The 26,630-nt window shown below is 47.2% G+C and overlaps 1 protein-coding gene across 1 annotated transcript in view; it reads right to left on the reverse strand.

Moving 5' to 3' along the window:
• Positions 1-26,630, reverse strand: part of astn1 (astrotactin 1) — a 115,274-nt gene that overhangs the window by 79,816 nt on the left and 8,828 nt on the right. Inside the window, exons 2-8 of the mRNA XM_019869320.1 lie at positions 16,610-16,791; positions 10,479-10,729; positions 10,157-10,299; positions 9,760-9,906; positions 7,105-7,254; positions 5,568-5,717; positions 2,867-3,034 (exon numbers count right to left, since the gene is read on the reverse strand). Of these exons, the coding sequence (XP_019724879.1) occupies positions 2,867-3,034; positions 5,568-5,717; positions 7,105-7,254; positions 9,760-9,906; positions 10,157-10,299; positions 10,479-10,729; positions 16,610-16,791 (1,191 nt within the window). The remainder of the gene's footprint in view (positions 1-2,866; positions 3,035-5,567; positions 5,718-7,104; positions 7,255-9,759; positions 9,907-10,156; positions 10,300-10,478; positions 10,730-16,609; positions 16,792-26,630) is intronic.

Below are 26,630 nucleotides of genomic sequence, written 5' to 3' on the forward strand. Positions count from 1 at the left end.
GGCATTCTGGACCAACTGGAGACGCTTCATGGAGGATTGGCTGACTCCAAAGTCAAGTGCATGACAAACATCCAGATGCCGAGATGTGACAAAGGTGTGAATGACTCCTATCTCAAAGTCCTCACCGAAGTCGAGGCTTGACTTTGGCCGGCTGCCACAGATGAAAGATTTGACAACGGTTCTAATTTACCGCTCAAATTCAAAATCACTGTCTAATGTCAGATTCAAGTTGAAGAGATTGTTGGCTTCAGATAAGGGGCCGGGGGCCCAAGTCGGCAGGATGGGAGGGACGAGGGCCACTGGGACCAAACATCAGCGCTTCTGGCTTCTTTTCATTGAAATTGGAGAAACTCAAGTGCCATCCAGGTCTTGATTTTCCTCCAGACAGGATAAAAGCAGCTTCAATGAGAAAGCGTCTTTTTTGCTCAGCGGGACAAAGATCTGACAGTCAACCACTTCAACCCAATTTAAAGCACCAACTTCTACACCATCTGGTAAATTCTGCAAATTTTAGAACTCTGTATGGATAACAGAAATCATCCATGGAACAGAAAACACTGACCAAACAAAACAAAGCTGATGGAAACACAAAAGCAAAACAAAGAGGAGCTTCAAAATTCAAAAACACCTTTAATGAAAACGCCACGCGTCGAAAAGCAAGGTAACCGTCTATCAACAGGAGAACATGGCGGGTGGAATTGGGGTGTGGACTTGAACAGAAAACACTGACCAAACAAAACAAAGCTGATGGAAACACAAAAGCAAAACAAAGAGGAGCTTCAAAATGCAAAAACACCTTGAATGAAAACGCCACGCGCCGAAAAGCAAGGTAACCGTCCACGGTTTGGGGGGATTGGTTTTGGCCAGCGCGTATTCGTCAACAGGAGAACATGGCGAGTGGAATTGGGGTGTGGACTTTGGGGCTGCTGTAGCAAAACCATACAGCCACTGGCCTGTCTCATTTCATGGCTGGCTGACATCAAACTTGAAACAACCTGAGGCGCGGTCCGTGGCGCTCTTTTGTGTCCAGTTATCCACTCCAAAAAAGCTTGTTTGGCCAACAAGTTTGAGAGCAATTGCGGACGCGACTGCACCGTCTCCGCACATGATAAATGTAATCCTGTAAAATAACCACATTTTTAATAAGTGTCCCTGTAATCTGATGACGTGTTTTGCTATATGCCGGGACAAGTCGTTCATGTATTTGTATGACAATGTTATGAGTATTGTAAAAATAAAAAACGTAACCTTCAGACAATAGAAGGAATTCAATGAATTGGTGGAGAAGAGCTTGCAAACGTGCACCAACATATCGGTGAGGCAGCCTTATTTCAAGTCGAATAGCACAAACATACGCGCGCGTCCGGGCCCGCCACGCTAGAATAAAGATGGCCGTGAGCCCAAATGGCATCGGTACCCCAAATAACCTGGTTTCAAGTTCTGCAGTGAAGGAGGCCCCATGTGTTCAAGCATCCCCCATCTTCTTTCACGGATCGCAAAAGCAGCACAGATGTTGCCGCGGCGCATCTCGGCTCTCATCGGTATCTTGTCTTGCAGAAAAGAGGATTGGACTTAAGCTATCCGTAGCGACTCAGCAACCTCCCTGCAGCACCCGCGCACGTGCACATGCAACCGTCCAGGCGAGCGGGAACACATACGCGGCGGTTTTATCACAGCTCCATACAGTATTGGGGAGAAGTGCGAAATAGGAAAACATAAAATGCGAAATGAGATGGAGACAAAGTCTCCAGAAACAAAGACACTTTTCACCTATTGTTGAAAAGATGAGGAATTCATTCATCACTAAATAATCAGCTCGCTGAACGAAGGTCATGAACAATCAACGGCAGTCTATGAAGTATTCTATCTTTAATTGCCCTGGCAGAATTAAGCGGCATTTACACCCAAAATGTTTTGTCGACCTCTGCTGCACAACAGATGTATAATAGATAGGTTACGGATATCTCATTCTGCCTCACAGGGAGCACAGTTCAGCCCAAGATCAAAATAGAAGCACTGGCGGAGAGGGATGACGAGCTCATGAAACAACACCATTTTTGGCAATTCTGTTTTGTCGGCACACTCTTCTCATCGTTTGGACGTCGAATGCGGTTGGTTGCTTGGCTTGAATAGAAAACATGACATTCGGTTGCTTCACGTCTGAAGTGTGGGATAATGGCATGTGAGGGTGGAGGATCATACATTTGACTTTTTTTTGGGGGGGGGATTGATTTTTTTCTTCTCCCATATCTGATTACTGGTCATTCAAAGGCAAGCTCCCTCGCAGCAGCCCGGCCACATTTATTCGGCATCGCCCAATGCACTTATTAATCCCTGCCATGCCCCTTATGGCAAAATTAAACAGCATCGCACCAGTTGTGTTTTATGAAAACGTCTTGATGGAGCTTCATATGATTTGGCTTGAAGGCATCCGGGAATTCCATGATTACATGAAAACCAACGTCACGCCCATATGACGGAAGAGTATCGAGCAAAATTTTAAATAGAGCCCGTTGAGTTCGGCAACGTAAGTTGGCACCCAATTCGTTCTCCAGCGGTCGTCAGCGGTGCGCTCGGAAGACAAGGTGCCTACCGAAAATTCAAGACTCGCCATCATCAAGAAATACCGACACCATTCCACAAAGCGACCAAATGCTTGGGCAAACACCTTCCTGGCCCCATTCCAGTAAGTGTCCTGGACAGGATTTGACAACATCTCCTCCAAATTGCATGAAATTCCAGAAGGGTACAATGTTCCAAATACACCGGCGTCGTCATGCAGGGGCTGTAATTCCTCCTCAATTTTAGCGAGTGTGTTCCGAGTGGCTCAAAGCATAAATCATGCCGTGCTAATGCTAAGGCTCACCTGTTTCTTGATCACACTGGTGCTCACATGGGTCCAGCAGGCGTCGCCCACACAGTTCATTCACCCACGGCCCACTGGCGTTCTGCTGGTAGTACAGCAAGATCTGCGCCGGGTTCAGCCAGTCGGAGGCGTCCAATTGACTTCCCTGCAGCAAAATAAACCGTGACCCTAAGGACGGAGAAGGACAGCAAGAATGCACAGATGAAGAAAATCGAAGAAGATCGAGAAACAAAGTGAGAAACTGCAGAGATCAGATATTGCGACTTTTGCTCAAGTTGATATTCCACATTCGTAATTGTTTTCAAGTACATCTCCATTTGTGGGGACTCAGTTCAAAACGTAAACATTTGGGAAATGAAGAGAAATTGGCTGAAACCATGTCATTATATAACAGTATCGGACTAAATTGAAAATATAAAGTCAGGAATCAATGATTACATGGTCAAGCCGAGGTGAATTTCCAAAAAAAAAAAGAAAAAATACAGTCCACTTGGTACCAAAGGCTCTTTGACTGTGTGATAACACCCAGTTGTTGTGGTCATTGTGTGGGGACAAAATTGGGAGGATTGAATTCTTTTTTACCAGAGAAATGGAAACATGAAGAGTGTTTCATATAATCAGATGCACAGTTTAAAAAAAACAAAAAAACAGTCGCAGGTGGCACTACATGCCAGAATTTACTTGACAGCTGCTGCTTAATGTTTTAGTTTAGTCTCTCAAAGACATATTGCACAAATGTTATCACCATTTTTTTCTCTATTAAGTTTAATTGAGTGGGGGAGTGGATTGTGTTTGCACATTTTTCCCTCGAATCAACCGACATATTTGTTCCAGTTTTGCTGTGAATAGATGGCGCAAAGACCCATTTGGCAACAGCTGGAGAAGCCATGTTGATCTCTGCGCCGGTACTGACTCATCCAGACACCAGTCAGCAGTTCCTTGTGGACACTGAAGCACCACTGGAGTTTGAAATGCACTCCCTCAGCCCTCGGACTGTGATCACACCTTTAGAAGGTTTCAACTTTTCCCCCCAAATTGATTTTACGCTATCTTTGAGGATCTTGTCACACGGAAGCTGTCTGACGGAAGGGATTTGCAAGCGTCTGACTGACGCATTAGTGCGCAGGAGGGTGGTTTCCACCGGACCTGCGACATTGAGGTCATCAAAGTCGTCTTCATTTGTCCCAGGCCACTGATCAAGAAAAACAGAACCTCAACAATACAAAGTGCATGAAGGAACACGTCGATTCCACTTTGACCACAGTGGAACCTTTTCTGGAATAAATCTCTTTATGAACAAGATTTTCATCAGCCGACGGTTTACAGTAGCTGTCAATCAGACAATATGTGAGGACAGCAACGACTATCTTTTCCTTTTGCAAAGACGACAGTCAGAGTGAATGTGCCGGAGAGCACCGAGGATACAGATGAATTCATCCAGTTTGTTCATGTTACAATGATGATCATTCTGCTCCCACGTCTCAGTCGGATTTGCAGCTTACACAACACTAGCATTTTCCCTCTTCCCTCCTCTTTTGTTCTGTGTCTGGATCGGCGAAGATAGCGTTATCGCAAGTAAACAAACATCTCGAAATAATGACTTCACCTGATGTGGACGGCAAAAAGAAGTGGAGGCTGTGTCTTAATGGCATTTGCGGGCAGCCACTTGCGCAGCTGGTGCCATTAATAGCTTCTTCCCCCAGTGGAAGAATAGAGATTTTCATTGGATTGACCGTGACATCAAATCAAGTCTGACAAGATTGTGGAGACATTTATGGAAACATTCGAAATCGATCCTGGTTTTGTAATTCAACAGGCAAATTCGCCATCTTTCATCTCTCCTTTCAAAGTTTTCCTCCGTGGACAACTCCCCTGAATTTTAATGCCTCCCCGGCGGGCGAGTGTATCGCATTGGCAAGCGGCAGCTCCCTGAATCAAATCAGACCTCCACATGATAGATGAGTGAGGCTAGTCAGTCTATAATATATCGGCACTGCCGGCTTACTCGGAGGGAAATCTGTTTTGATCGAAGGTGACATTTGAAAAAAAAGTTCCCATGTGTCTTTCGATGATATCGCAACGACGAAAGATTGTACCCATAACCTCCAAACATCGTTCCTGACGCGCGAGTGTGAGTTGGTCCCATGCAGTGAGCCCGCTGTCTTCCCGCCCGCCGCATATACTGCCGGGCTAGCGGTGAGCCTCGCTTTCGCTAGAAGGAAAGGCCATGATCTGCATCTGGCACGTTAACGAGAAAACAACCTTATCTGAAGGATCAGCCATTTGGACTCGCAGATGCAACATTTGCCAAGCGCGGCATCAACAAAACTTCGGCATTGTCTCCACTCCAAAGTAGAAGTACGACGGAGGCCTTCCCGTGGGCGGTCTCTGTGACCTGACCTGAAAATGCCGCGGTGCTTTGAGAGCACATCTGTTGTGTTGTCTCGCACGAGAAACACAGGGAGGAGGTGCTCGACCTGACATTTACCTTTGTCTCACAGAGTGCAAAGCAAATCAGCGGCTCCCCCGCCAAACACCTGCACTCGGTTCGTAACCCGCTGGATTGAACACTCTGGGGAGCTGCACAAATACACCAGCTGCAACGCCACTGCCCGCCGCCCACCTCTCCACCCCCCACGATTTGAAAGCGCTGCAGAAGTAAATGCGGGCCCGATCTTGGGGCTGTTTTGAAAAGCCTCACCGTCAGCAATCAGGTGCTCCGGCACATGGAGGATGACACGCACTGAGAGGCTGCAGGAAATGTGAGAGCAGTATACCAGGCTCATCACGCAGCTGATGACACTGATGAGAGTCAGTGTGGTCTTATTGACGGGGCTCCTCGGGGAACCTGCTGCCGGGAACAAACACACAAAGGAACGGGGGACAGAGAGACATTGGCGTATGAAGTGTCGATTTCATTTCAATCCTCCCACATCCCATCAGACATGCAACATAAACATAAACCCGCTCATTACACAAATGAGAAAACAATCGGCTCGCCAGCAATATATTGCGGGAATCCATCAGGCCTTTGGGAGGTAGAGGTGAGGCAAGGGTCTGAAATACCTTCGGAAATTGAGATGCGCAGCTTAAAAAAAAAAGAAATCACGGCTTTAACTAAAAGACGGTTGAGAGTTTTTGTTTTGGGTTTTTTTCTTAAACTCCGCCCATTTTGCTTTCCTCTTTTCATCCACGCTGACAACACTGGATGCGGTACCCAAGTGACCTTACATAAGACTCAGCAAACCTGAATTCAAACGCAACACATGAACAAAATGCCAACGATTAGGTTGGCAGTCGGTGTCCGAGTGCCCATTTAACAGCGGCGATGAGCGATCGGCGTGGCCGACTTGACATCTATCTTTGCAGTTCCTCATAAACGTCGATCTCCTGTACGACCTTCACCCATACGCACACCACTCTTTGCGTCAACCGCAAAAAACAGAGCTCTCAAAGTTTTGACTCCAAGTCAACCTACCTCAATGGGAGAAAATACTGTCGTCTTTCTTCAGCATCCAAGAAAATCCGCGCCACGAGCTGTTTATTATAGTTTCCTATTCTTAAACCCAGCTTTAATTAAAGGTGTTGGCTGCACATGGAGAAGCTTTGCTATATTTGTGACACCTGTGCACATTACGCTGGAATAATTGGCTTGGAGGCGTTGCATGAGCCTTGGAACATGTTTTGACAGCAGAATTTATTTTAAGGGCATTGTCTTTTATTTATTTTCTACTTTGCCTTCTTTGTACTGTACATCTCATTACAGCCCGTTTATACGCGTCGCTACGGTACATGATCAAAGTTGCACCAACGTGGCATGCAGACACATAAGCACGTGCTGCTTTGACGGCACTTTAACCCAGCCTCCATAGAAATAATATTCACGGGTAATATTATTTCAGAATGAGGTGTCTCAAGATGCGATGCATGAACATGTTCAACATGGAAACCACTGATCTTGTCTGATGTGATTTCTCTCAACAAACGTGTAACGCAGCGGATGCAATGATATCAATGGCACATGCTCACGACCACTGCCGAAACATTCTGTCTCATCGCATGAACGCCAGTCATATGCAATGTATTTAACCGATCTTATCTATAAGAAGTCAGAATCATGAGCAAACCCATCGCCGGCGTCGACAAACTGCTACAATCGCCATTAATATTGATTGTCATGCGTTGCGGAGGTGACACCATCAAAGGGTGAGAGAAATTGAAGTGTAAGTCCTCCTTACCCCCTGAGCCCCACGCGCTGTTGGCGTTACCATTTCTCATACCTCGACTCCGGCGTCGACTGCGGTTTGGGTCAGTGTAAAAAGCCAGCTGAGGCTCGCTGTCAGCCTCAGTGCCAGAGTCTCCATCTGGGTTCAAGAAATTTGAACCAGCTGTTGGATTCACACGCACAAACAAACAAACAAATAAATAAATAAAACAGACAATGAAAAAAGGTTAAAAATAGCCCAGTTGACAGCCAACTATTACAGATGCTTCCTCAATCACACACATACATACAAACAAATTAGATAGCTAGATAGAAAGATAGACATAGCTAGCTAGCGAGCTACATAGGTCGCTAGCTAGATAGCTAGACAGCGAGACAGACAGCTGTCTGGTGCTAGTCGCGCATAGTAACTGTATTAGTAAATGTTTTGTTTTGTTTCCCTTCTCCGACTTCACTGCCTATGTCACTACAATGACCTTGTGAAAATGCTGCAATGCCAAGGAGAAGTACAAGCGAAACCAGGGCACAATCCTGAGCTATGTTTTCAATTCTAATCCTATTTAGATGATTAGGAGTTCATACTGAGGCGAGAATGTTTCCTTTTTCTCTCCAAGTAGGATGATGGACTAAGTAAATACTTTAGTGCTTAACTATGATACTATAATCTTAAGGATAAACTTGATAGAGTATATTATGATGATCAAACTGCTCTTTCCGTATTTGCATAATACAATTGAACCGAGAGCCTTTTACCAGGAGGCTTTCACTCTATTTAGAGGCTGTGTACTGAGGCTTGTCTTACATGAGTTAACGGATTGCATTTGGCAATGCGGGTGCCTGTGCGTGTACGTGTGTGAGCGTGTGTCTATGTGGCGGTTGGGGGCTCTTTCAAAGTAGCAATGATTTGCTGTCTCAGCGAGATAAATGTGAAGGCAAATAAAAGTCAAGATCACAATGCCTCGTGACAAGAGCTTAAAAAAATAACATCCAAGAAGTTTTGATTAAACCGGAGGCGATCCAAAGGAAACAAGAAACTGACAGTAGATCCAATGTGACTATTTTCATGTGTGCAGCTTGATCACTTTCTTTTACACAAGATATGATGATGGCGTAGTGGTCCACTCGCCTGACTCGTGTGCGGGCAGCGTGTCTTCGGTTCCTGCTCAGTGACGTTGTGGATGTGGGTGTGAATGGTTTGTCCCTACATGGGCCCTGCGAGTGACTGGAGACCAGTTCAAGGTGTCGTCCGCCTTCTGCCCATAGTCAGAGGGGATAGGCTCCAACAACTCATATGGGCTCGCTTCTGCACGCTTTGGCCTTTCAAAAGCCATCGCATGCAAACGACCGACCGCATAGACTTCAACTTTACGTCATGTCACCAAGTCATTTTGACATAACAGTATGTGAGGGTTGCTAGGGCGAAGTATATTGCTATTTCTAAACACCAGGAAAGCAAAAACTATTAGCGCACAGTGCGGCACTTTTAATGGTCACTGAGGCAGATCGTTCTTTTCACAAAGACTTCATCTCTCTTACATTGCTTTTGCGAGACAGGGTTTGCAAAAGAACCTTCGGGAGCCAAGAAGAGTTGGCTCATTGCAAGAGCCTGGGAGAGCTATTATCTTGCGAACAAAAATAAATAAGTGAGCTTGAAACATTGTTTTGCACCATGAGGTTTGAAACTGAGCACGCCTAAGCAAAGCAAATAAATCTTCCAGTGGCAACTAGGTGCAAAGGCTTGAAGAAGGAGCGCGACAGCAAGATACACTGTAAAAGGCGAGAGATGAAGAAGCTCCTTTCCTGTCAAAGAATTATTGTCTGAAGATGAACGATTCCAAATGAGAATGTTTTATTTTGTCCATTTGGATTTTATTCTTTGTGTGGGTTATTTCTCAACGTACTGTAGTTTAGGTATCCAGTGTGCAATATCCAGATTTGATTCATCTCAACTGAGACTCATATCTCTCTCTCTCTCTTTCTCTCTCTCTCTCTCTCTATATATATATATATATACACACACACATATATATATATATATATATATATATACACACACACATATACACAGACGCGCACACACACACACAAATTGCTCACCCCACCCCAACGTTTCATGGAGAGAGGTTGCGTATTTTTTTTTTTGTTTCTAATCCAATTTACCAGCATGCAGGCAAAAATGGTAATTAAAAAAAAAACATCATCAAATGCAAAACAAGTAATTTGACCTGAGATAAGTCAACATTCAGTGACTTGAATGGTCTAAAGAGATTTTATTTTCTTTCCCGAGATGATTTATTTTCCTTCCCTGGTTCATTTATTTTCCTGCTATAATTCATGAGCCTTGGGTTATTTTGACAAAAGCATGTCACAGACATCGTATGAGGAGGCCGGGAGTAGTGTGATTGGTAAACACTGCTCTCATAATATGCCTCCCGGTAACAACAAAGCTACTGCTGGGCCAATGTAGTTTTTGCATGGGACTGGATACTGTGTAGATCTAAATTCTATTCTTATTTTTACAAAACCTACACAGACTTCTACAGCGGCTCAGTGCGATTAAACAACAAAGCAGTGAAAACAGCTTGTGGGAGAAAGGTGTGGAGAAAAAAAAGGAAGATATTTTCTTCTCTCTGTCAAAAGGGGCAATCAGTGGGAGAGAGTGACTCACTGCGATTGTTGCTGGAGAGACGTTTGCGCTGGCTGGTTGAGGTGTTGTGTGGAAGCAAGGTGTTCTGCTGGTGGTTACTGTCGATTGGACTGGTGGCAATGATATTGTCTTTATATTTGTTCATTAGGGCCAGCTTGTTTTCACTCACTATGGAGGAAAGAAATACAAACACTGAAAAAAAATACACAGCATAGAAGAATATATATTTATTTTCTCTAGGATACTAAAAATCATTCATTAAAAGAGAGGAAAAATCTCATGTATGCACAGTATACACACACACACAAACACACACACACACACACACACACACACACACACACACACACACACACACACACACACACACAAGGGGACTCGGTATCTGTTTTTGTTTCGCCAATTTTGCTCAACGTACCCGGAGTCAGGTCCATATTATTCTTGTCATTGCAGCCCTGCAGGGAATCCAGGGTGCGGCCGACTTGACTTGCAAATTCCTCACCTCCATTCATGCACTCTCGCTGCAGATGGTGACGCAGGTCCGTGATGTCATACTCGTACCTAGCGATAGCCATAGCATTCAATGAGCGTTGAATCATTTCGCATGACATACATGGGAATCACTTTTTGAACTTCACTTATGATACACAGTGACCATGATGTCATCTTTTTATCGACGTGTGTCTATGACATGTACACAATGTTCAACCTCCCGCCATGCATCCGAGCCCTACTTGTACCCATCCAGAATTGGAGTCTCTCGGATGCTGAGGGTCCCGCTGGAGTTTGGCCCCTGGCCCCGGGAGTTCCTCAAGCTCTCTCGGGCCTGGCCTCCCATCAGCACCGAGGGGATGTAATGGATCTCATTGGCCGCCTCGGCGCTGGCGCTCTTCTGAGGCTGGGGGATCCGGCGGCGTTTGCACCAGCGTCGGCGGGTGTAGAGGATGAGGACCAGACACAGGATGGACAGCAGAAGGGCAATCATCCCACCCTGAGGGAGTTGGGGGGGGGGGGGCGCGGGGGGGCAGACCAAAGAAGAGACCGAGGACAGAGGATCAAAGCCAAGGCCAAGCGAGAAAAATTTCGAGAACGTTGACAATCAAGGTCAAAGCAACGACACCAGAGGCGATTGTAAAACACGGAATCGTCCTTTCATTGGGAACTGAATGTTTGTTCCGACTTTCTGACTTGTCCCGTGCGTCTGTCACACACAAACCCGAACGGCAATGAACACGTTAAAAGACAGGAAATATTACAGACGGCAACGTGGTATTGGCATCTTTTGACCGGAACAGAACTCACGACATGATGACCAAGAGGTGTGACGCTGGAGGAGAAGCCCTCCGACACCACCCGTTAGTCACAAAAGGACCAGAACCATGACAGTCAAGTGTGAAACAAAAGCCAAAGCTAATCGAAACAAAAACGGAATCATGACACAGCCCCACCACCAGGCCAGACTGCAGTGTGTGTACATGTGGGGGCACACTTTTCAACATCCAGTAGATCAACGCGGACAAAGTCAATGTTCCAGTCATCCGCGACTAAGACGGAATTGAGATCCGAATGGTTCCAAATTTAAAGTGAAACGATTCAGGCCCATCGGCCAAAAGCAGCATTCATGCATACAAAGGTGATGTGGGGAAAATACAAAAGTGCTTGTCTGAAATGACTTGAAATCAACGGCAAGACTCAGTGGTTTGTATCCTCCAATGGAGCCGCTAAAAGTCAAGCGCGCATCAAGCTCCGCCTCGGCTGCCGCCCCATCATACCGAACAGGGCGAGGAGGATGTTTGAATACGCACTCCTGAAAAGAGCCGCTCGTCGAGCTGAACACTATATATCTCCAAAACAATGAATCTTTTTCAGAAACCTATTTTCTTTTACATTTTGTGACTAAATGACAAAAATGCATGTTTTTTTTGGGGGGGGGGGGGTAATTCTTTCAGTGGCTTCTTTCGAATAAATTGCATTCAGCTGAAGTATTCATCTTCTCTCGGTCAGTCTGTGGCCAGCGTGAGACGTTTCACATTTGGAAAAGGACACCAAAGCAGCCAACCAAGCACAGACGCTGTCATCTCCGGAGCAAGTTGGATGTATGGGCTGCTCCCTCGGACAGCGGGCTGCTTAAAACCTAACGCAGCGGATCGTAGGTCCCTTCTCTCGTGTCATTTTCTCTGTTCTCTGACACACGGTTTGAATTGAATTGATGTTGGTTTGTTTCTGGCCCACATGGAGAACATTCCCAGGAAAGCCAAATGAATGGGAACCAACTAAGTCCCGTGGCTCTCTTCTTTTCCTATTCTGTCTCAAGAATGTAGGGGTGAAAACGGGTGCACCTGTGTCCTGTTATGATGGACTCTTGGCGTATATGTTGTGGAAAGTATGCCACGTAACTTTTATTGAAACAGCCTTTTTCAATAAGGCAAAAAAAAAAAAAAAAATCATCGTCATAATGTCGCCCATTTACAGGGTGCCCAGGAGGAAAAGTCCTCCATGAAAAGGTTCCCGGATTGGCTGCACATTTATCTAAATCGAAATGTCTTCTTCGGCCCAAGCAATTGCAATCACGTCCACCCCTGAAAACAAAATCAAATCTGAATTTCTCTGGATGAGGTCATTCCTATTTTAGTAATGACATAGTGGGGTGATGTCTGCAGCGCAAAGGCAGCAAAGCGATTTAAAAAACAAAAACTTTGAGGCTGTCAGCCGCACTCACGGCCGGTGGGAGAGGCCGCGTCTCGGTCGGATGGCTTTTTAAAAAAAAAAAGAAAACGGAGCTGCTCTGGCAGAACGGATTCGGGCTACTGCTTTTACAAGAGTCCGGGGTCACATCGATTTAAGGTTTACGCGATCGATGCTATCCACGACGCTTTGAGGAGCATCACAACATCAATATCAATATCGCACGAGCGGAGCCGGTCACAATGACCCTTCCTTTCATGTGAAAGGATGCTTATTAACGCCGTGCGTGCGTGCGTGGGCGTGCACGCTCGTGCATGCGTTCGGCTCGAACAAGCCGTAAGGAGAGGGAGGCGGGAGCGATACTTGGAAACGGCCACGGCCACAGGGCGAGTTTTAATGCCGTTTCCTGAAAATGTGACAAAAATAGAAATTCTTAGTGTCGGTTTCTTCTTCGTGTCTGCTCTTGCGTAGTTGCAACGACAGTGATCCAGCGCCACTTTGCGCTTCAAGTTTTGCGGCTTGAGTGTTGAAATTCTTCGTGTCGGTTTCTTCTTCGTGTCTGCTCTTGTGCAGTTGCAATGATAGTGATCCATCACCACTTTGCGCTTCAAGTTTTGCGGCTTCAGTGTTTCGCGTTTTTTTTTTTTTTTGGGGGGGGGGGTCAGTTTTTGTTGAAACTTTACACACAAACAAGGCGAGACATCGAACAATGAGAGCACGAGTGACTTTATCCCGTGAGCTCATTGGCTGCGCAACGTCACAATTTGCCCCTTGAGGCAATGCGTCCCAATGCTGTGAGAGCATGGAAAGGCCACTTGGGAGGGTGGGGTGGGGTGGTTCTGCTCTCCATTTCTCCATTAACCGAGAAAAACGAGGCATTGCGGTATTTTGTTCTTGACCAAACAAAGAAATATTTGCTTTGTTTAGCGTGTCGTTTCAGTTCCCTCTTCAAGTGACGATTACGGTTGATATCGCTGAAGGAGAATGTTATAAAAGGACTCCTGCTTGTTTCGCGGCACATTTTTTTTCCTTGCACAAATAAGCCCAAGAGGCGCACGGTGTTCTGAAAAGTCTCTCATTGATTTGCCTTCTCTTTTTCCCGCACAACTTTGTATGTTGGCTGCACTTGAATGTCTCCAAAAGCCACAGGGAACACGGTGTTCTATTGAAGCCGCGTATAAAATGCACCGACGTGACCTCGCTGCTTTGCGGCCTTCTCGCAACTGGAGCGTAAAGCAGCAGACTCCAGACACCTGCTTCGATGACCTCGGTGCCAATTCAGCCGCAAAGCAGGTCTGCGAGAAATGGATCGATAACTTTGTGCAAGTAGGTCACAAGCGGAACGGGGGTGGCGTTGGCAGCCAGTCGAAGAAGGGAGCTACCCCGAGTAGCCATGAGAGCTGTTCAAAGACACCGAAATCCTACCCGTTCGGCAACGTTTGTCATTTGACGACTACAGCGTCGCCCGCCATTTGCCAGAAGCCATCAGAGATCGCTTCCAGCACGCCCTAATGAGGCTCGACGTACGGCACGGATCACGGCTGGACGAGCGTTCGTAAGCACGGCACTTCACAACCTCATCCTTTGAAATCGAGACCCATCGCGGATGCACTTGGAGTTGATTTCTGCTTTTCTCCCGCACCAATTTCAAAATACCATCCGTATCCATGTGTTTAATAGAGGGACATTGAAAAGCAGATGGAAACAAATGAGCAGGCTGCCCACATTTGATTCTTGGAACACAGCAGATGGCGACGCCGCTACTCTATTGGATTTAGGGAGCAATTTGTGACGTTTTACCTGTCAAGTGAAAATAAAAATGTCTGATAAATTTGGTGTGTTCTTAACAAGCCTGGCTAATTTAAATGAACCCCACGCCCCATACACACACACACCCAATAAAAATAAACCTTCCAAAAATCCCTTTTGGGATTGTAGGCATATCGTTTGTGACCGAACTTCATGCTGTCGCGGTAGAAGCGGGCCTAGGAATTAAAAACTCACTCCAAGTAACTCAGTTGTGAGTACTCGCTTGTCCCTTTACAGTTGTCATTCAATTTTCACCTTTGATTGAAGTTGGGCGCGCTTGTGACTGGCATGTCCGCTGCCCAATCAGGAGATCCGTGTCCAAATGTCCATTCGAAGCCGTGGGGGTGACATGTTCGCCTTGCCGCTCTTGCCCAAATGACGCTCGGGTGCCGCAGAAGCTGCTTGAAATGAAAGACTACGTCGTCCTTCTTCAAGAAATGTGTGCCTATTTGCTTTCAGCATACGGTAAGGAGCAAATAGGTCCAAGTGATTTCCCACTGGACCTTGAGCTGTGGGTTCTGTGCTGCACGCCGTTTGCTGCCTGCAGTCGATATTTATTTGTTGCTTATCTATATAATATCAAAGTCAAAGCAGAAAAAAAAACCCTTATGTTCCCAGGGCCTGAGTTCTGTTGGATCACATTTTGGGCGCATGGTGCGAAGTCTATCCTGCTGTTTTGCCACCTGCCACAAAACGTGAAGTTGCACCACATGTCGCGTGGGACGGTCAACCCCCCCCCCCCCCCAAAAAAAATGAGAGCACTGTATTTGATCTTCTTTTATATCAACCTCTGACCGTGTAGTATTTGTTCTCCCTTTCTGTCGGAGCAATGCGTCAATGTAAACATACGTCATATCGTTGAAAATGTCGCTTTTGCCGCCCTGCTATGTATTCAACCTTATCTGATATGCCGACACCGTCCAAAATGAATCCTGAGATGGCGGCGCTTTCTGATCTTGCCCGAGGAAATGCATATTTATTGGATCTGAGATATGCCACATCTCGTCCCGACGCCCTTTGCCAGTCCAAAGACGCGGTTGTGGCGCTTTGATGGATGATCTGGATTGAAAGCATATTACAGCGGCATGTAAAAATGATTAGTCAGCTTAAAGGGAATTTCGCCAGGGGCCGCGTCTCCCGAAGAGAAGCAAGGAGTCATGCTTTGACATGCGTTGACCTTGAGGTAAACACCTGACTCGGACTATCCCCGGGATGTTTTGCAAGGTGAACAACTTCATAAACGTCAACGGCGACAAAAGTTTTCTGTTGAATTTCGGGACCTTGGGTGGCGAGTGGGCTTTTTCGATGTTGGATTTTCCCGCGTTCCCGGCTTTGGACTCCTCTCCCTTTTGACTGTCGCATGTTGAATTTCAGGTCCTTGGGTGGTGAGTGGGCTTCTTCCATGTTTCCCGGCTTTGGACTCCTCTCCCTTTTGACTGTCGACATTCCGCTGACCTCGGGCCTGTGCTTTTCTGCCCCCGGGCTCTGGTCATTCCTCACCCGGAACCACCTATCACGCTGCCGGCGGGGTGTTTTCATCAAGGCGCGGGTAGAGGAGGATTAGGCCGCAAATAAGAGCAGGCCATGACAACAGATGGCAGCGACGCGCTTTTGCCGGCCGGAACCCTCGGCAGCGTGCCGCCCGACTGGAGGCCCTGACCTCTAAATCCCAATTCATCTTGTGCTAAAGCTTCTTGCGGATTAAAAAATCTCCCGCAAAGGCTGTTTCATGGGTCTTTTCGCTGAAGCTCACACCTGCCCCACACAATGCAAAAGCCTTGGCTTAATATCGCTCCGTCTGTCCGTCCGTTCGTCTCTCCGTGTCGGGGACTGGCTTTTGAGTCCTTCCGGCGTTGGAATACGTTTGCTCTGTTCGAGGCGTATGAAGACTCCTACAGAAACATGGAGAGCAGGGGCGTCCGAGCGATGGCCCGGACGCCATTGGCAGCCCGCCATCCCTTTTTCATCATGCGCCTTTATCAATACATGGCTCTCAAAACAGCTGCAGCTGGAACACCGCGCTTGACGGAACACTGAACTTTTTTATTCCCCAGAACGTGATCGATACGACAAGAAAAGCCACTGCGACCGCCTACCCATGACGTACTTAAACGTCATTTGCTTTTTGCCTTGACACCTTGAACAGAACGCTGATGAAATGAACGAGGGTGTTTCAAAAAGTTGACCAATTTCAAAGTGGCCCTTTCATCCTTCCATTTTTCCGTAGGCGGCGCTCAAACGGAAACGTTTGGACACCCCTGGACGATATCAAGCAACCAAATCAATGGGCCGAACTAAGATGTACTGCTCGATGGTTTTCACTTGTAACGGAAGATCCCAATCAGTCCAAAAGCAATAAAAAAAAAAAGAGCGTTACCATGACTGAGATATGCAGGATGCGGAGCTCCTCCTTGGCAGAAGTGTTGGCTGGATCTTCAGTTGGTTCAGGGAGGCTTAGGCTGCCATCCTGGTGGTGAATGTGAAAGAGCAAAGTACCGTTCTCCAGCCACTGCTGCCTCCATCGCACCAAAGGGATGTCCTCCGAGTTCCCGGAAATCTCTGAGGTGCACAAAAATAGGAGAAGAAGTGGATTCAAATTTGTGAGGAAGAGAGTTAGCGATGAAGGCATTGGTTTGACACCGACAGTGGACGTTGCCCCGGAAAGAAAGTCAACGGCTCATCGCAAAGCAGTCGCGGAGCATGAAGAGGATCAAGCGACTTGCTCAAGGACATTTGACAGAAGCGAACCCAAATCAAAATGCAATGGTTTTCAGGGTCGCTTTAGCAAATGAGGAAACGGAAGCCAACATTTTGCTCGTAAGCACCTGGTCTGAAAGTTAGTCACGCAGTGTTGTATTATGAATAGCACATGACTCACTGGTGCGCATCTGCAAGAGTCAGTCAGTGTCAAGTCAGGCAGCGCATATGCTAACGGTGCCCTTGAGGGCAACATGCATTTCCAAGTCGGGCCGTTATGGCAGCCGCTCATCATGGCGTGCGTGCGTGCGGGCGTGTGTATGCGTACACGTGTGGCAACGGGTCAATTGCGGGACTTTGGTTCCTTGAAAAGTAGATCTTTGGTCAAAAAAGGTGGGGCGCCCCTGATTTGGAGTGTTCCATTAACCTGCGCTGCATGTTTTCGGAATGTGGGAGGGAACCGGAGTACCCGGAGAAAAGCCACGCAGGCAGGCGCGGGGAGAACATGCCTACTCCACACAGGAGAGCCGGAGCCGGAATCCAACCCCGCACCTCTGCACTGTGAGGCGGACGTGCTTAGCGGTCGACCGCCGCGCTGCCCGCACGTAGTTTGATGGCGTATTTTCAAATCTAGTACTCGCTTTCGAAGCTCAAGCAATTTGCAGTGAATGTACAGCAAGGGAGAGAGAGCCCTCCATCCGCGCTGCCGGTTGCTGATTTATGGTCCCCCAACGGTGAGAGCCATTTGGGAGGCGAGAGGAGATTGGGCCTTCTCTGAATAGGCGTATGCTCATAAGCCACGGTTCACTTCCCGCAGCATAGCGCCGAGTTGATCAACCCATTCGTTGTGTACGGGAGGCCGGCGGTATACAAAGAAAAAACGGACTCCCCCAACGCCCCCCCCCCCCCTCCTTTCAGTCTGTGTTTTAGCTGGATCAACACGCCACCATACATAGCGGTAGCTTGTTGCTGAGTCACCCAGTTCACTGCTGCGAGTCAAAATACACTTTGGCAGCTTGAGGAGCCTAGATGACACAAAAATGCCGTTTTCCAACTTCACCGCTAAAAGCGGACAGCGAAACTCACGGCCAGGAAAGAAAAACAAACCGCCATTTATTTGCCGAGCATCCAGTACAATACCAATGTGCTTGACATGCCAGGAGAAAACAGTTGGTGCCCACAAAATCGGTCCTCGTACGTCATATCATTTTTACAGCGGGTACACAAAGTAGTTTTGATTTTTCAAATGTCATTCATGTCTGCGGCACCGTGCAAACAACACCAGAATGTTGATATTTCCTGCAACGTACTTGCAGTGCCACATTAAAAAAAAAAGCATTCAATGTTCAGAAGTGAATGGTTTTCTTTTTTTCTTTCTTTTTTTTTTTTTTTTTTTCTCTTCCACGAAGACCAAACCTCCGCAGCAACCTGCGCCTCCCGTTTGGGCATCGCTCCCATGTAGAATGAGATTAACAAAGCAAGCATTCAAAGAGCACCGCCGCTCTTCGGTCTCATTTTGACGTTGACTTCATTCAACATGCACGTCGGCTCTGGCAAAAGGCAGCACGCTTGCTGCAATGAATCAAACGAACACCAAAGCCTTTTTTGCTATTCTAAAATGACGAGCAATTACTATTTCTGTTGTGGCCCATCGCTTTACCCATTTGTTCTTCCACGGAGCCACGCTGATAGAAAATAATTTCATCTACGTGTGCAGAGAATTAATGTACATTGAGGGTGCGGAAGATGTTAATCCTTGTTCTATTTTCATCATGTGTTCATACATGGCGCATATATTGCCGTCCGACAACTGGAACAAGGATTCGAATGTGCCGCGGACATGCTAGCAAATATAGCCGAGCGACATGGGATTTGAGCTCCTCTGGCAAATAGACGTGTAGTACAGCGATCCCGAGCCACGACGCGTGTCACGTTTTGCGGCTTCGGCGTTTCGCGTTTTTTTTTCTTTTCTTTCAAAAATTAATTCATATCGGCAGCCATATTGCGGAAAGACGCGTTGTGTTATATGGATGCGTGAGAGAGCTTTCCCCGCATGGCGAACAAGGAGCTGGCGTGACTCGGAGGGCTTTGTGCGTGACTCTTCTGTTCTGGACATGGCACCATCGACAGGGGCATGTTGCTACGATGCCGGCGGCGGGGAGTTGGTTCGCAGCCACTCACCGGGTTCTGAGAGCCTTATTTGGAAGGTTTTCCAGCCGGTAGGCTGTTTTTTGAGACACGTCACAAGGAAGCGGCGACAGCTCAGACAAAGGATGGAGTGACTGTCCAAACTGTCAGCTTGGTAAGCTAAAAAAAACAAAAAAAAAAAAAAACAACACCATGGTCTGATTAAAAAAAAAAGAAACCTATTCAACCTATTTCAACTAAAAAGAAGACAAGAAGAACGCCATAGCGCGAGCCATCGCCATGTTTTTCTGTAGTTTAAAAACCTCAGCTTCACCGTCAGCGTCTCTAGCAGAAGAGTCCCGAGTGAAGCGAAAGCCAAGCGAGAGCCGCCTTCGACGCCGCCGACACAAGCCCCATCGCCTATCTCTGGGGGCAATGTTGAGGAATTTTAATGACTGTACTGTAGAGGCTTTTCTCATTCCAGATTCAAGTAAATATGTGGAAATATGTCAAGTATAAATACTGTTTCCGTATCTCAAACATGCACATACATGGCAATTCCGGGGGGGGGTCAAATCCTACCTCGTGGTTTTCACCTTTCGCAGAGGGTTCCTGGTAAAACGAGGGATTGCACGATGTGAATACGTTTACGAGTTCATCAATTATATTTAACTATTTTAAAGGGAGGTGGGTGGGGGAACAATCCACTTGCGTTGGAATTATTTCTAAGTGCTTTCTGTGCCACTTTGCCTGTCAATTTTTCATCAGGCAAAACGTCAAATGGCCTTGAAGTCCATTTAAGGGAGGAAAAAGCTTAGCGGTTGAGGGAAAAGCATCAAGGTGACCCACCCCGCTGACTGACGTTCCAAAAAGGCAATTTAGCATGCGAGCTGAGAAGCGCAAGTGCTCCACTAGAAACTACTCTTAACTTCTCATCAAATTGAAGAGCCCATGCCTCAGCGATATACATATTATATATATATATATATATATATGAAACCAGCGTGTCAAGAATTTGAGCAGTGCGTTCACCGCAGCCTGTCATCAGGCTGGTCACTTCAAACTAATACGCCGGGGAATGGGAGTGGCTCGGCGGGCGCGGTATTCTTGCCCAGCGTAACAAGCTTCCGCCGGCGCCGCCGACGTCGTATTTGCTGTGACGAGCCCCGGACGCGTCGGGGTTTATCTCGGGCACGCAGGAAGCACAACACCGAACTGGTCACCGTTCAGCCTTTGGCTGGCGGGATAGAAGTGAATCCCAGTCAACGGTGCGGCGAGCACGTGGTGGCTCCGGTGCGTTAGCCGGGCGCACCGGCAAAACCGCATTTAAGGACAGCGGGTCTTTCAAACCTGAGGCCTGTGTTTTGAGATTAAGAGAAAGGACGGACAAAGAAGAAGGAAGTTAGGCATGTTATATGAAAATGCCGCTGGTAAAAAAAGGAAGCGGTCGGAGAGAAAAGTTGAAAAACTTTGCGAGGACCTCGACACCCTGCATGTCAACGAGCTCCCGGGCTGTTGATTGAAGCTGTGCTCGAGCCTGCAGCGGGGCTTTTCTTTCCCCTTCCTCTTGCTTGCTTTGTTGGCAAATCGGTTAACCTCCCACAGGACTCTACGAACAAATTCAAGTCGGAGGCTCAAGACAAAACGTTTGGGAGAAATTCCACTGGGTCTTATGATTTCTGCGATGAAGGAAACTAACGCTGTGCCCCAAAACTGTGTCACGTTTCTTGTTGCGCTTTCTCTTTCATCCCTCTTCCCAGGGCGGAGGTTGGCTCCCCACAGCAAGTCGGCGAGACCGCCGAGGCGTGGCAAAGCAGGGTCACTCGGTGATATTTCCTGATTGCATTTCAACTTTGGCTTTGATCGTCATTTTCGCTCCGGATTTTGGTGTCACAAATATTTTATGGATGCATCATTCCGACATGCAAAACTGAATAAAGACCAAAGTTGATTCTGGGGCCACTTTACGCAACTTGGGCCTCACAGCAACAATGAAGAAGCATCTTCCCATAGGGGCAATTTTGAAAGCATGCATTGTGATTTGACGTGGGTCGTGATCAAAACAGTTTACGAATGACTGAGGCGCACTTGACTTTGGAGTCAGCCAATCCTCCATGAAGTGTCTCCAGTTGGTCCGAAATGCCGCCGCTCGCCATTTGACTGGCTCCCCGTAAGAGGGAGCACATCACTCCGCCATCCCTTCACTGGCTCCCTCTACATTTTAGAAATGAACTGGGCGCACCTTCCTACCCCGGTGCCTCAGGTCTGCGGAGCAGACACGATGAGCGGTACTAAGCGGGGGCTCCCAGGGGATGGAGCCTTTTCCGTGGCCGCTCCCTCTCTTTGGAATGAATGTTTGGCAAGCCCCCTCGCTGCCCATCTTAAAAAAAAAAAAAAAAAAAAAAAAAACTCGTCTTCAAACTCATTTTTGTTCCTTGGCTTTGGACTCCGCCTGAAACTCCATTTTTAGTTTGACTACATTTGTGCTTTCGACCGTCTCCCATATTCATTTGGTGTCTCGAGAAATACAGTTGAGTTGAGGAACAACAAGAGGTGCGAGACTCTCATTCTTATGAAACATTTCACAGGCGTTGCAGACAGAGCAAATCAATCAAGCATCCGAGCCGCGTGTGAAAAATATGAAAGCATTTTCGAGCCAGCACGATGGGATTTTTGGAGAGCGGCCTTGTCGCTGTCTCCGCCTCCAATCAGGAAGGCAATAAGAGCGATCCGCGTTTGATGAAGGTGTTGTGACGCCTTTTTTTCCTCCACGCCGCCCAATTCGGTCCATCTTCATCTCATCATCTCAAATGGATGAGTGAGCGGGCGCCACATCTGACGGAACACGGTGTCTTGCGCCTCGCAATCTGGGGCAAATTGAAGGCGATTTTCAATAACTGCCCTGACAAGCAGCAATAGGCAAATCCAAGGTTCCATTCTCACCAAATGACAGGCTGTAAGAAATAAGACGATCCAACAGGCCGGGCCCTAAATGGATCATAGCCGGCTTGTTAGAGAGAAATTGTCTACCGGCGGGTTCATTTTCAAGCGGTCTATTTCAGACCGACAACACCAAGGATATTTGAGCTTCCACTACAGTCAAACACAGTTCCAAAGAAAAAATGAAATTGTGTTTTGAGGCTTTTCGTTTCTCTTTCACTGAGCAGAGGGAGCTTTTTTGTTTTTTTGTTTTTTAATTCCGACGACAGCAGGTTAAACATTTGTATACCGTTGTCGTTAAGTCTTGTTGACTTCTTCAAATTCATCTGTTGGCTCCTCTTCTTATTACGTCTCAATTCGTCTGTGAGAAGTAACATGTTTTTCGTTGCATTGTGTTTGAATGCAAGCACCGGAGAAATAAGCTGTTCAGAAAACGGATGGATGGCGGACGACTGCGGGTATAAAAGGTGGTGTCCAAGTGCCAACTTGGCATCGCATCATTCACAAGTGGAGATCTACTTGTCGTTCCTTATAAACGTACACTGCACATGCAGACCAGGCGCCTCTCCCGCGCTGAATTTATAGGGAATGAGGCGACCCGCTTCGATTGGCCGGGAATTGAGTCGGCTGTGTTCGCCCCCACGACTGCGCAAACACCCGTTTGGAACCGCGCCTGTCTACGACCCTTCCAAAAGAAAGAAAACACCACCCGAGCACACGGTTAAGACCGCACTTGCGGCTGCGCTTGCGCCGGGCACCAAAATATTCAGCCAAGTAATATTCTGCAAAGCGGCTCTAACTTTGACCCAAGCGGCTCTCTGTCGACATATTCGTAATTTTACTTCAGCGTCGCTTTCCGGTACCTGATGCAATACCGCTTCAAACTGGAGCAGGTCAATGAGCGCTTGGCCAAGGACGACTCCTGTTCCGAAATCTCCATGTAACGTGTCAGCCCGATCGTTTGGAGATCGAAGCGAGGCACAGGCTGCAATTTCAAGCAAGCGCATTGCATCATGGATCAAACGCGGGCAAGTGTCAACCGTGTCTCATTCTCCGGAGCAAAGCCATGGATGAGAGCTGTTTCAAGATATCATGTACACACTCCTTTCCGAAAAACAGCCAACCCAACCGTTCGCCGACACGCTTTGGAATGAGACCGCATGATGAATTTCGGCAGCATCTCGACACAACGATTGGGACTAATTGTGTGGGCGCTAATCCCATCCCCTGGTAATCTACAGCAAGGCTCAACACGGAGCCGGCGTCTCCCAACATATGAAAGAAACAATTCCATCACGGGCACGGCACAATCCCGCTGCAAAATATTCAAGCACCTTGGATTTGGTGCTCACTCGGCGATGAGGGTTTTGTTCGCCATTACGGTGTCACGGTTTTGACAGTTTTGACAAAGGCGGCCAGGCAGGAAGCTGCAACACTAATGCCTTCAAAACAGATCCCGCCCACTCTGTCAAAGTCCTGCGCTGGCTCCTTTTTCCTCTTTGTCTCCTTTCATTCTGCAAAAACAGACCGAGCCCGGTCGAGGTTGAGCAAAATGATTTCTGTGGTGTGAAAAGCCCTTCCGTAATCCACGTGACGTTTGTTTCTATATTTGCTTGATGAATAGACGGATGATTGAGACTGAGGTGAAACGAAGGCCGCGTCGTTCCTCAACTGCAAATAAGAAAAGATATTCACATTTGCCACCCGTGAAGTCATTTCGAGAACACTTGACAACCTGCGCTAAGTGCAATTTTCCGCCACGTGCAGGCGGATGTCGAAAGTGGAAGTCAAAAGTTTTCTTTGCAATATGCGCCGCCGCTCGTCAAAACCACGTATTCTGATTAACATCACGTGGTGGTGGATTATCAATTAAGGAGAGACCAGCCCCCGCCAAATGACTCGTTTGTAGCCATGTCAGGGTGCTGCTGTCTTGCCCCGTACTCACACCTACCGGCCACTGAAATTGATGTCACAGTGCCCTACGGGCGCAGCTCGCAAATGTCACCGCTCGCCTGCTTTCCGGGTTCGCTCAAGTGACATTTTATTGCAAAGAAAAATGCGAACATGATATCGGCTTGAAAGTTTGACGAACCACAAAGAGAGTCAATCAGCCACTAATTCACCAGTTTCACTCAACCTGTTGACATTTTAACTTCCCCATTGCATACTGAACGTGAACAGAAAAGGATGTTTTGTTTCTTTTTCTTTGTTGGCTTTATTATGGAAATGGTCTCCTTCCGCCGCGCGCAGGTCGACAGATTCGCTTGTAACAAGTGATTGTTTTGATCCATCTACAAAACAAACTGCAGATGAATTATGCAAATGCTACATCTGTTTATAAACCTCCGTGGAAAATAGCATGTGAGGAGAACCGGCGCTTACAGTGAAATGCCAAGGATGTGGCGGCAGCGACAGCAGCTGCGATGTTTGCGGTAAGCTCCCGTAGAGGCCAGGAGGGCGCACAGGCATTTTCATCTGATTCTTCCGAGTATAGCGACAAGTTCGACAGCGCAGCCTTCCTTTCCGCCCACCTTCACCTTTGTTAACTCACCGTGTGGCCCGTGTCAAATGTCATTTTTAGTATTTATTTGTATTTTTGATCAAGTCGCGGGCCGCTGAAGAATGGATGGTGGACCGCAAATGGCCCCCCGGGCCGTAGTGTGGCAAGCTCTGGATTGGGATATTTTCCATAAATCCCCAAAATTCTCTCAAAGTTGTTGTGAAAAGTCCACCTTTGCCTTGGGCTTTTTTTGGGAAACTTTTTCTGAAGGATTTTTGCCAGCCGCTCTGTCAAATGACCAACCTCGTCTGGTCATTTGACCGCCAGCATCAACTGGCCTTTATGTTGGGCTGAGCTCCTAGATGAGCCAATTAGAGGCGCTCAAAACAGGATCAGGATGACTAATTAGAGTTAATAATCGGAGATTCGGACCGCTGGTGTCTGCATCGCTTATTCAGCGGGATGAACAAAAGACATGGACCATCTTGCCCCCCAACAAAATTGCCCCGTGATTCTGACCATGAAATGTTCATGCGTGCGCATGGCAGCGAGGGCTGGCTCAGCCGATCAAAACGCTTCGTCCACCGGAGTTGTAATCGGCGGGTAAAGCCTGAAAATGCCACCTTTGCCCCACTTTTGTGCAGGTTTTCCAAAGAGGAGAGGAGGCCTCGAAAGTTTCGGCCAAATCGATAATTGTGGAAAACGGAAGTCGACGTGGGCCACGGGCAGATCGGAACAATTTGGATTTAGCCAAGCCGCAAGTAGTTCAGACTTGACACGCGCAGCACCCACATGGCGAGACGCCAACTGGCGGCCTTTCGAAAGTCAACCAATTTAAATGAATTCTTGATTGAATGAAAAGGGATTGAAGTTGAATGAAAATGACTTGCTGGGCCCCGGCCACAAGCAAGCAAATGGCCGCTTCGATAATTCTTCGCATCACAAGGATCTCATTTGAAAAAAATCTAATAGACCCGAATGAAGGTACAAGAACACTTAGAATAAAGGTGTGTGCATGTGTGTGTGTACATAAATGAGCGACTGTGAGTCAGATTATTTACTTAATTCTGTGACCACGGCGGGGTTTCATTCCTTTAACGGAAGGCTCCCAACAATTTGGTCCCTTCGAAGGAGTGAAAGAATGAATGAAACGCACGTCGCTCCCGCATTACTTTGATTCGTCATTCAATGTTCTCAGAACAACAACTGACAACAAGGCTACACGTTAGCTTTCAAGCTTTCAAGAGCATTTGTTTACGAAACCGACTACGCATCCATCTTATGGGTCCGCGTTTGATCAGAGTGCAAATCTAGGTTTCGGTCTGACGCAGGCTCCGTCGGGTTTTCGGGCTGCGTGCCGCATACAAACCAGCCCGAAACATCAGCGTGTTTCAGAAACAATCACGGCCCTGGATGATTCCTTGATTTGCGGTGACATGGTGACAAGCTCCGAAAAAAGACAAAAGACAAACAGGTATACAAATAATAATAATAAAAAAATAAAGTGGCGTGACTTTGGTTTGCATCTTTTCCGGCTGTCACCGGATGTTAATTTCACAATACTTGACCTCGTTGCCCGCTTGCTTTTTGTATCCGCAGCCAATTTCTAATTTTACTCCAGTCCCGCCGGATTACCTTCATCTACTTAATGGCTTGATTGCGTGTCGACTTCTTCCGTTGGCTTGATTAAAATTTCATTTCTGCCGTCATTAAGCAGAACGCCAGTTCTTTTCTGGAGATGCGCTCGTGCCTCTAAATTGTCGGCACGTTAATTCAACGCGATGGTCTTGTAAATAAGGAAAGCCGGGATTTAATTGCAGCCGGCGCTGGCTGGCGGAATGTCCAGAAAGAATGCTGGGACATGGTGTCATATTCTCAGAGCTCCGTAGGGACTTGGAAGTGCCTTCCTATGTTAGCTGATAATTAGATCGAGCCGAGTCATTCTGCCCGCCTCCAGCCACGTTTGAGTTTGCAGTACGCGGCCTGACTTGAGAAGGTGAGTTTGTCTCTTGACTCAAAAGGATACGTTCTCCCTTAAATACCAAACTCCTGACAGTGGGGGAGAGGAAGGCCTTGCTCCAGTGCAGGCCGCTGGAGGAGAAAGTGCAAATTTGAAAGGGGGTGGGGGTGTGGG

This window comes from Hippocampus comes, unplaced genomic scaffold (assembly GCF_001891065.2).
Source record: "Hippocampus comes isolate QL1 unplaced genomic scaffold, H_comes_QL1_v1.1 scaffold117, whole genome shotgun sequence".
Taxonomy (NCBI): domain Eukaryota; kingdom Metazoa; phylum Chordata; class Actinopteri; order Syngnathiformes; family Syngnathidae; genus Hippocampus; species Hippocampus comes.